Below are 9,766 nucleotides of genomic sequence, written 5' to 3' on the forward strand. Positions count from 1 at the left end.
CTCTCCTCTCCTCTCCTCTCCTCTCCTCTCCTCTCCTCTCCTCTCCTCTCCTCTCCTCTCCTCTCCTCTCCTCTCCTCTCCTCTCCTCTCCTCTCCTCTCCTCTCCTCTCCTCTCCTCTCCTCTCCTCTCCTCTCCTCTCCTCTCCTCTCCTCTCCTCTCCTCTCCTCTCCTCTCCTCTCCTCCCCTCCCCTCCTCTCCTCCTCTCCTCCTTCATAATGTTTTATTTACACATCTGCCCAAGGAATCCTATACACAGGAAATGCTTGTGATTGTGAGGGAAGTTTATTTATTTCAAACAAACATTCCTGATTTGCTCAGCGTTGGCCTCGCAGCTCCTCTGTGGAGCGTGGGTCTATATTTAGACATGATGGCGATGCGGCGCTCTGATTTCATGCAGGTGACAAGTCGGAGGATGGAAACTTAATGGAGCCTCGCTTGTTGTTTTAAGGTTTTATTGTAACAATGTTGACTTTTTCTCTCATTTTATCAGCCTGTCACATCAATGTTGAGAAGTTTGACTCATTCTAGGCCTTCTCAGTTGCTTCTTCTGCAGGATTTAGGTGAGGTGGAGGGCTGGACTTTGACTAGGCCATAATTTTCAGCTGTTTGGATTCGGGCTCTATTGATTTGACCAGGAGTCTGCAATCTGAGGTTCCAGAGTTACGTTATGTCCTCCAAACCGATTGTTCATAAAACCTGAGAAGTATTTTTAAACATAACAAGAAAAAGCAAAAGTTTTTACGTGTTTTTTATGTTTTTTAAATGTTTTATTTGCATAGAATCTCCATAGCAATAATGACATATTTCTCCATTTCTAATGTGACTTTAATTTTTCAGTTTTTTTGGTCATTTTAATTTTGTTTTTCTGCATATTTTCTATGTTTTTAAATGTTACATTTGCATAAAATCTCATTAGGAACTAAAGACATCTTTCTTCACTTTAAATACATCTGGACTGTTTCATCCAAGAAAATAATTTGATTGTCTTCTTGTAAAGGTTTGACATTTAACTTTGTTTTAAAACGTAACATTTCATATAAACATCTAGTACTAGTGCAATAAAACATAATTTATGCAGCAGATGTTCATAAAACTTAATTAATGCCGATCATAAGGGGTAGAAAATGGCTGCTTCGGTCGCTGCAGTGGCAGTTTAATAATCGGGGATGTGGCAGCATAAACCGGACAGTTTGGGTTCAAAACAATTATAAAATCTGAAGTTTTGTTTTGCTTAGTTCGTTTAGTTAAATTCTAAATTTGTTTGTTTGTACAGTGTAAAAAACCAATTGCAGCAAATTGGATTCACTTTCATTATCAGTAATTTTCTCTTTATTCCTCTTGTTGCTTCCTGCTCTGATCCTTCGTTTGATTTATTTTAGGATTCCTGCAGCATGTTGTCTGCAAAAACAAAAAGCTGACATCATGATCTGCTGCGGATCGAGCAATAAAGGTGCTAAAAGATGCATCCAGGGAACAAAGTTTTTTTTTCCTGCAAAATATTTTAACATGTATTTGTAGCGTTTTTGACACTCGAAAACAGCAGAAACATCCTGGTTCAGTTCTGCCTCCATCAGCAGGGTGACGCACAAACACACTGCAAAAATCTTACAAAGTATTTTTGATCTTCTAGTGCAAATATCTTAGTACACTGGAAATAATACAGAAAGCTAACACTTTATTTGAAGGGGTGTGGATAAGAGACATGAACCCTGTCATTAACACGTAGGAGTTTTTATTCATGTTTATGACTGTTGCCATGACGTGTCATTCTGTAATTAATGACACGTTTAATGGACTTTCAATGCAACTGTTATGTCAGTCTTATTCAAACATCCCTTCAAATAAAGTCTTACAGAAAAAATAACTTGTTGGTAACTTTTCAGGAAAATAAGAGTTTGTTTTAAGTCAATAATTCCTTCATATTGATTAAAGCAGTTCTAGTTCCCCTGGCAGATTAATCAATTAGTACAAGACATTTTTCCCATGTTATAAGTGGAATAATAGTGCAACTAACACTTTTTTTCTTCAATATTAACTTATTGACTTAAAATAAGCTCCTATCTTGTTGAAAAGTTACTTGTAAGTTACTTTTGTCTTATTTGAAGACATTTTCCGTAAAGAAACTCGACCCAAAATGCTTGGTAAGATTGTGTGTTTTTGCAGTGCAGTGAACTAGAGTCTGCATGATATTTTCTGATTTTGTTCTGTTAAAATAAATCAATAACAGCAATGCAACAGTTTGATCTCTACCTGAACTTTATTTTTGCAACATTCCAACGCAGAGCTGACCAGTTCATATGTTTTGGTTACAGCGTTCAGTAAAGTTAATCCTCACATTGTTTGGCATCTCCAGGCCCTGTCGTGTTAAATTACAACAACAAAAATGCATTTAAACGTGCTTGTCTGCAACAATAAAAAACAAGAAGTCACACATGAACAAAAACATTCAGTAATTACGCCTGCCTTTCTCCCTGTTGTTCTGCTGTATTGTTTTAATGCCGATGATGGTGATGAACGTAATGAAAATGGCGCAGATCTTGTGGTTTCTGGGTAAATACAACTTTGGTTAGCAAACTTTTACGCATCTGTGCGCAAAAATCCTTGAATGTTTTTGCCCGCTCCGCTTCAGTGGAAGCGCAGCGCTGAGTCCGAGCAGGTGAGAGACAGGTAGGAGCAGAAGGGGAGTCCCACCTGGACCAGGTGATGGGGATGCGCACTGATGAGCGGGGGGGCGCAGAGACTCTCCGCTGAAACGTCCAGGACGCGGCCGCGCGCTTCGTCTTGATTTTTGGATAAGATGCTCTCGATGGTGAACCCTTTGGACCTGTCCGTTCTCTGCTCGTTCGCTCTCGGTGTTTGCTGTGCTGCAGCGAGCAGGTTGGCGCGCTGAGCCGATCCTGGATCAGCGTGGGGTTCCGTGGAAATATGCGCTTTTTGTCTCTGTGCAACTGGATTCTGCTGGGCGAACTTTAAAAGAACCGGTTCTGTGTTCGGCTCTTTATTTGGCGCCGGTGCTGTCCCCCAATCAGAGTTCAGCGTTTCCCTGGACGACACGGCGACTTTTGCGCGTCTCGATCCAGGATCTTTGGAGTCTGGCGCGTCCTGCTGGCTCTTGGCCCTCCTCTTCCTGCGGCGGTAGTTTCCGTTTTCAAACATATCCAAACAGCTGGAGTCCAGGGTCCAGTAGCTGCCCTTTCCCGGTCGGCCCTTCTCTCTGGGCAGCTTGATGAAGCAGTCGTTCAGCGACAGGTTGTGCCGGATGGAGTTCTGCCAGCCCTGCTTGTTGTCCTGGTAGAAAGGGAACCGATCCATGATGAACTGGTAGATGCCGCTGAGCGTGGCGCGCTGCCCGGGCGCGCTCCTGATGGCCATGGCGATGAGCGCGATGTAGCTGTAAGGAGGCTTCTGGGGGGGCTCCTGGGACCCCGGAACTAGGCTCAATGTGCTGTCCCCTCCGTACAGGTAGATCAGCGGGGTTCCGGAGAGGCTCAGAGCCGAGGAGGAGACAGCGAGCGGCGGCAGGCGGCCGGGGAACAGAGCCATGAGGGGAGCCTCTGCTTCACCGACTGACTCCTCACACTCATGGGGCCCCAGAAAACTGTCCAGAGCTGTTGGAGGTTTGTTGCGTTATGTTGACACTGAAATGGGAAATAAACTGTCCATCAGTGCCGGTCTGTGTTCCCAGCCCACCCACATTCATTCAAATTTCACCGAACACCCCCCTCTCCACTCCTCCTCCCTCTTCTTCTTCCTCCGGCCCGCAGCCAATGAGGGGCCCGCTCATTCCCCTCATATGTTTACAGAATTAGTGCTTGATAAGTCTGCCCACCCAGGCCGAATCAAGCTGTGTTTATTTGGACAAATTTCCGGGCAGCATTTCCAGAAACGCGCTGATGTGCTGTTTGAAATCTGCAGGTCCAGCCCTGCTCAGAGATCTGCCGCTCCACAGAGGGAGGACAAGCAAACCGGGAGGGGGTCACAGAACTAAAAACAAAAAGTAAATGACTTCCAACAGTTTCTCTTCACTTATTTATGAGCCTCGTAATAAAATCCTGACGCGCAGGAATTAACTTCTGTATTAATTCCGAGCAAAAGTGAGCAAAAGTGACAGGGCTCTGCACTGCAAAAACACACAATCTCACCAAGTAATTTATTCTAGTGCAAATATTTTATTAGACTTGAAATGAGACAAAACTAACTTAAAAGAAACTTTTTAGCGTGATAGGAGGTTGTTTTAGGTCAATAATTCCTTAATACTCATTTTAAATAATACTAGCTCCACTAACAAATTATTTCATGAGAAAAACCGTTGAGCGAAAAAACTCTACTTTTTCATCAATATTAAGTAATTATTTACTTAAACAAGATATATTAGTTTTCTCTTAAATCAAGTGTACTTAGACCAGGCCAAAAATATTTGGGAAGATTGTTTGCTTCTGCAATACTCAATTTACTCTGAGTTTTTCATAATTGCTCTTCATGGAGGCCTTAGTCCTCCACGCGGACGTCGCGGATTCGACTCCCGGTCCCGGCGACCCTTACCACATGTCTTTCCTGTCTGACTACTGTCGCAAAAAAAAATATGAGCCACTAGCGCCGCAAAAACTCTTCGGAGAAAAAAATGGAAAATAATAATAATTGTTCTTCATAATTTGGGCTACAAATACAAAAGAACCAACTGGTCTTTGTAATTGGATAAGACAACAAATGTGTTTTTTTGTTCTTTTTATAGAGTAATTGTATTCAGGATATCTGCAGGTTACAGCAAGTCAAATTCAGGAACTTTAAAAATCTTTTTAATGACATTTTGATTTAAGTTTAAGACAAACTAATAAATAAAGGTAATGGTTGTGGGATTTTGCTAGCTAGTTAGCAGCTAGTTACCGGTAGCACGTCGAGAGCAACGTCTGCGGGTGGCTCAAACTTTTGCCTGACAGAAAAGCCAAGTGAGTAAATTAAATAAATAGAATATACAATATTAAATGGTCAACAAATATGTAAGGCACATTTATTAATAATAAAAAAGAATTTAAGAAATTTTAAGGCCTGAATTTTAGACACCTGAATTTAAGACACCCTAACCCTGGAAGTGCATATACATTGAAAGGGACTAAAAGTGCCTATAATATTATTCTTGATAAATTTTTTTAGCAATTACCGTAGGTTGGAAACTGAGCTTCCTCCCATCTTCATAATTTCTCTGCAAATTTTAGCATTGTAGAATGACATGTATCCATCCTCTTTTTGCAAAAGTTTTGGACTTTTCTTTGTTTCAAAACAGAAAAAAACATGACAGAGGTTTAAAAATAAATTTCATAAAGTGCATAAAAAATAAAAATTGTTGTTTCTTCAAAAGATCAGATAGCTTTTGTGGTTCTAAATAAGTTCTATTCAGCCGGAGTGAAGGCAATAATGGCTGTTAACGTGTTTAACTGGAGTGTGCTTTATATTGGGGATCAAAAAACTGTCAAAAATAAAAAGAAACTGCTGTTATTGTTTGTTTATAGCAAAACATTCCAACTAAGAGCTAAGATGTAAAAAATAAATGGTGGAAAAGTCATATTCAACTCAGTGTTCAGATAATTGTGTGGATATTTCTGTGTCAAAAGAAAATATTCGGATCCAAAGTTTGAATTTTCCGGAGTTGCTGCAGAGGTGGATTTCCTTACAAGGACAACAGAGTCGGTGTATTATTTGGAGATGGGAGCATGATGCTTTATATTCTGTATTTTCCTGTTTATAGGTCAGAGGAGGATTATAACAACTTCCCAAGTGGGCCCAGCTGTGCCCTGCTTACATTAGGGATTCAGAGCTTTTTGGTGAATAAACTCTGAAGTTTGCTCTGTTTCTCTCTCAGCAGACGGTGATTCATTAGACAATTAAACTAAACTAACATGCAAGGATGAGATGAGAGCTGAAGAATTCAGGATCTGACATTTTAATCCTTCACAACACATTTAAGATCCATAAAGAGACACTGAGTGACTTTTTGCAGGTTCTGGAAATTACCAGTTGCTTTCTGGAGTTTACGGATTCCATAAAGTAAACTTTACGTTGTGAAGTTACCAGTAGATTCCAGGAAAATATCCAGTAAGTTCTGGAAGGTTCTACATTACAAGTCACAATTTAGTAAAGCTGGTCTCTGAATGAACCCTGTAGGTTTTGGGAAAGTACCTATAAGTTGCAGGTTAAGTTCTGGAAAAAATCTGGAATATATCTGCGAGAAAGCAACAATTTCCAGGAATATCTATTATTTTATGTTTGCACCACTACACTGTGAAAACACAAAATCTTACCAGGTATTTTTAGCTAGTTTCAAGTGCAAATATTGTAGTATACTTGAAATAAGACAAAACTAACTTAAAAGTAACTTTTCACCAAGATACAGGAGCTTTGTTTAGGTCAGTAGTTCCTTAGCTACTTATGAATATCTATATATACCGGTACTAGTGGAACTAGTACCGGTAATAAGAAATAATAAGAAATAATCTTATTATTCCCACGTTACATGGGAACATTTACATTGTTCCCATGTAAATGAAAAAAACCTGCCAGATTAACTGGTACTTTTTACTTGAACTAAAACTCAAAAAGACTTTTGAGTTTCCAAGTCACAAATTATCCAACAATCACACAACTCTAGTCAGCAGGTATTTTTTTCTGCTGATCCAAAGGCTGCAGAAAGAACAGATCAAAATCATAACTCCTTCACCACCGTGCTTGATAGTCAGTATATTTTATATTCACTGTACAACACTGCAAAAACACAAAATCCTACAATCAAAATCATACTCTAAAGTATTTTTGGGCTAGTTTCTAGTCCAAATATCTATATATTTCAGCAAGGTATAGGAGCTTGTTTTAAGACAATAATTTCTTGCAGATTATTTAATTTAAGACATTTTTCCCCATATTATTAGTGAAATAATCTGCAAGTACAACTAGCACTTTTTCATCAACATTAGAGAATTAATGCTCTTATATCTTGCTGAAAAGCTACTTGTATGTTTGTTTTGTCTCATTTGAAATGTATTAAGATATTTGAAGTAGAAACTAGACCAAAAATACTTGGCAAGATTTGGTCTTTTTGCAGTGTAATAAACTCTGAATCAGGAAGCAAAGGTCCAACTAGTGTATAAAAACAGGTTTGCATGTTAAGCTATTGAGGAATGAATAGTTTATTTTTTGTAACACTGCAGATGAAAAACAAGTGATGTTAATGAACATAAAGACAGAAGAGAAGAAGAAGTGAGAGTCCAGAGTGTCTCTCAGCTCTCTGCTGGTGGCAGAGCCGCCCTGCGAACGGCCTTGATCAGAGCCTGCTGGATAACAGGATACAGTTTATAACATCCCTCGATGCAGGTCCGAATCCCTGCCGTCAGCGTCTCCTCCGCCATCTCACCGTCCGACTGCAGCCCAGATACCTGGTTCAGACTGGGCAGGAACGCCACCGTCAGCCCGCCCTGCTTCTCCCCGCTGCCCGACCTCCAGCTGTTCTCTTCCGGGTACATCGGGTCGACCACGTAGGAGCCGCCATCCTGGCGCAGAGAGCAGCCCAGCACCAGGTCGTACATCTCAATCCCGGCATCCGCCAACGCCATGGAGGCGCAGGTGACGGCGTGGGCCAGAACCGAGCCGCTGTTCTCCAGAACCATGACGTTGACCTCGATCTGAGAGCGCGGATACTTATGGAGGCAGACGGCCGGCTGCAGGCTCTCCTGGAGCATCAGGGAGAAGTCCTTGTCCTGGCTGCCCTGGATCCAGGAGCCGCGCTCCGGGCAGGAAAACGGAGCAAAGCGCATGTCGGTGGTCAGTCTGAGACACGGAAACACAAACAAACAAACAAACAAACACACACACACACAGAGTGAGCCAAAACACACCAGCACCAGCACACCAGCACTGTTTTCAGACTGGAGTCAGAAAACAAACCACAGGGCTGGGTGATACAGCTTGAAAATAAAATCTCTGATTTAGTTTTCCATACTCAATTCAATTTAGATTTTTTAAAGTTTTTTTTCTAAAAAAAAAAAGAAATTACAAACAGAAAATATTTTCCAAAAGAGCTTTTTTTAATTTCAATCCTGCTTTCTGTGAGACGACTGAGAATAATAAACATAATTAATAAACAGCCCTTACCGTCCAGATTTCATGTCGGTCTCATCTTTCCGCTCCGTCTCCCGAGGTCCGTAAACGCAACACAGCACCTTGGTGCTTCCAGCCTCGATGTAAGCGGAACCTTTAGCTTGACTCACCAGGCCGCAGCGGACAAACACCGGCCGCACGTCAACTTGATCCCGCTGGCGACCGTCCGCTCTGGGTCCGTGAGAAGGGAGAACCTTGGCGGGTCGGGACCAGAACAGGAGTGGACTCTGAGACGTCTCAGGTCCGCGAACTCGCTTCGTATCGGTCGGCATGACGCGCTGAAGTGAACCGCTAGACAAAACGGTCCCCGGTGAACTACAGCTAGTGGAGAAACGTTCCGGGGGCCTGTTGACCAATATTGTCTTTTTAAACGTTTATGCCAATGATGTTCAAACTTTTTGCCATTAGGGCAAAAATGTTAAGTTGAGAGAACAAGAGGGAGACTTTTTTATTATTTTTTATTTTTATTAAAACAAAAATTATTTACCTTTATCTCTACAATAATGAACTAAATTGACAATATTTTAAAAAAGCAAAATAGTAAAATTTTTCAAGAAACAGTTGCTGTATTAAATAACAACTAAATATTTTCCAAAACATTTTTTTGGGGGGGGTTATATTGTTCTCGGTTTTCTTTTTTTTTTTTCCATATATTTTTGACAAACATTGCCCAATGCTTGCTGGATTTAGCAAAGTGTAATCAGTGAAAAGAGAAAAAAAAGTAATAAAATAAAAATGCTTGCTCTTGTATAAATGTTTAATAAGATTTTGTTTGTAAAAATCTCTAATTAATCGCAAATCCACTCCGTTCTTAAATGGGCCCAAACCAAATTATCCATGAGAAACATTTTGTCTTCCATGGTTTATGTTTATTCTGTTGTTGTTAAGATTTTATTTTCCAACCAGTATGTTATATCCAAATATGCATGAAACACTGCTGAATATGAAGAATATGTTTAATTTATTTAATGTCAGTTGGTTAATTGATTTATTTATTTGCATTACTAAAGTATTTATATCTCAGGACCTTTTTTTTTACACGTTTATCATGTTACAATCACAAACATCAATGTATTTTTTAACATTTATATGATGGGACAACACATAAATTTTACTCAGTTTTAAAGCAGCTTCTTTTCCCAGTTAAAAAAGCAGCTTTGTTTCCCAGTTAAAGGTTCTAAAAAGTATATTTTAAAAAAATGCTGTGAGATCTGAATGAAAAGATAAGCAAACGAAAATGGGCATGGAGATGATTAGCAAGGAGGAAAAATAATTTTATTTTAAAAACCCAATCAACTCGATGTGTAAACTTATGATAATAAGGAATTCTTACATTTAAAAAAAATTATTAATTCAAAAAGAAAATATAATACACATGTAAATAAAATAATTAAATCCAAACTATGAGTTATAAAATTTTATTTAAAAAAATAAGTAAGCTATAAATAAATAAATCAAAGCTGATTCAGGAGTAAGGTGCCGACGTTGACACCTGCGTCTCCTCCATTGCATCAGCCGAGCCGCTGAAGTTTGTGCCACTGATGTGGCGGGACGGGCTAAAACTGACAGCGGCATTGTCCAATGGGAATCGTGTACTGCTGACGTAGCGCTGCCCTCAGA

At 40.0% G+C, this 9,766-nt stretch overlaps 2 protein-coding genes across 2 annotated transcripts; both read right to left on the reverse strand.

Annotated features, from left to right (window-relative positions):
- Positions 1-2,239: 2,239 nt before the first annotated feature.
- LOC102233982 (forkhead box protein L1-like) lies at positions 2,240-3,726 on the reverse strand. The gene has a single exon (XM_014472090.2). It carries the CDS (start codon positions 3,542-3,544, stop codon positions 2,627-2,629), a length of 918 nt encoding a protein of 305 aa, XP_014327576.1. The 5' UTR covers positions 3,545-3,726; the 3' UTR covers positions 2,240-2,626.
- A 3,429-nt stretch (positions 3,727-7,155) lies between these two features.
- exosc6 (exosome component 6) lies at positions 7,156-8,442 on the reverse strand. Its single transcript, XM_005795798.2, has 2 exons — positions 8,141-8,442; positions 7,156-7,816 (listed from the first exon to the last, which is right to left on the reverse strand). Exons 1-2 carry the CDS (start codon positions 8,416-8,418, stop codon positions 7,270-7,272), a joined length of 825 nt encoding a protein of 274 aa, XP_005795855.1. The 5' UTR covers positions 8,419-8,442; the 3' UTR covers positions 7,156-7,269.
- Between the last annotated feature and the right edge of the window lie 1,324 nt (positions 8,443-9,766).

The sequence above is a fragment of the Xiphophorus maculatus genome, chromosome 2 (assembly GCF_002775205.1).
Source record: "Xiphophorus maculatus strain JP 163 A chromosome 2, X_maculatus-5.0-male, whole genome shotgun sequence".
Classification (NCBI taxonomy): domain Eukaryota; kingdom Metazoa; phylum Chordata; class Actinopteri; order Cyprinodontiformes; family Poeciliidae; genus Xiphophorus; species Xiphophorus maculatus.

Excerpts from the sequence above, each read along its gene's own strand:
- LOC102233982 (XM_014472090.2), bottom strand. The coding sequence starts at position 3,544 with ATGGCTCTGTTCCCCGGCCGCCTGCCGCCGCTCGCTGTCTCCTCCTCG.
- exosc6 (XM_005795798.2), bottom strand. The coding sequence starts at position 8,418 with ATGCCGACCGATACGAAGCGAGTTCGCGGACCTGAGACGTCTCAGAGT. Across the intron at positions 7,817-8,140 it reads ACCGACATGAAATCTGGACG|ACTGACCACCGACATGCGCT; the intron begins GTAAGGGCTGTT and ends TCCGTGTCTCAG.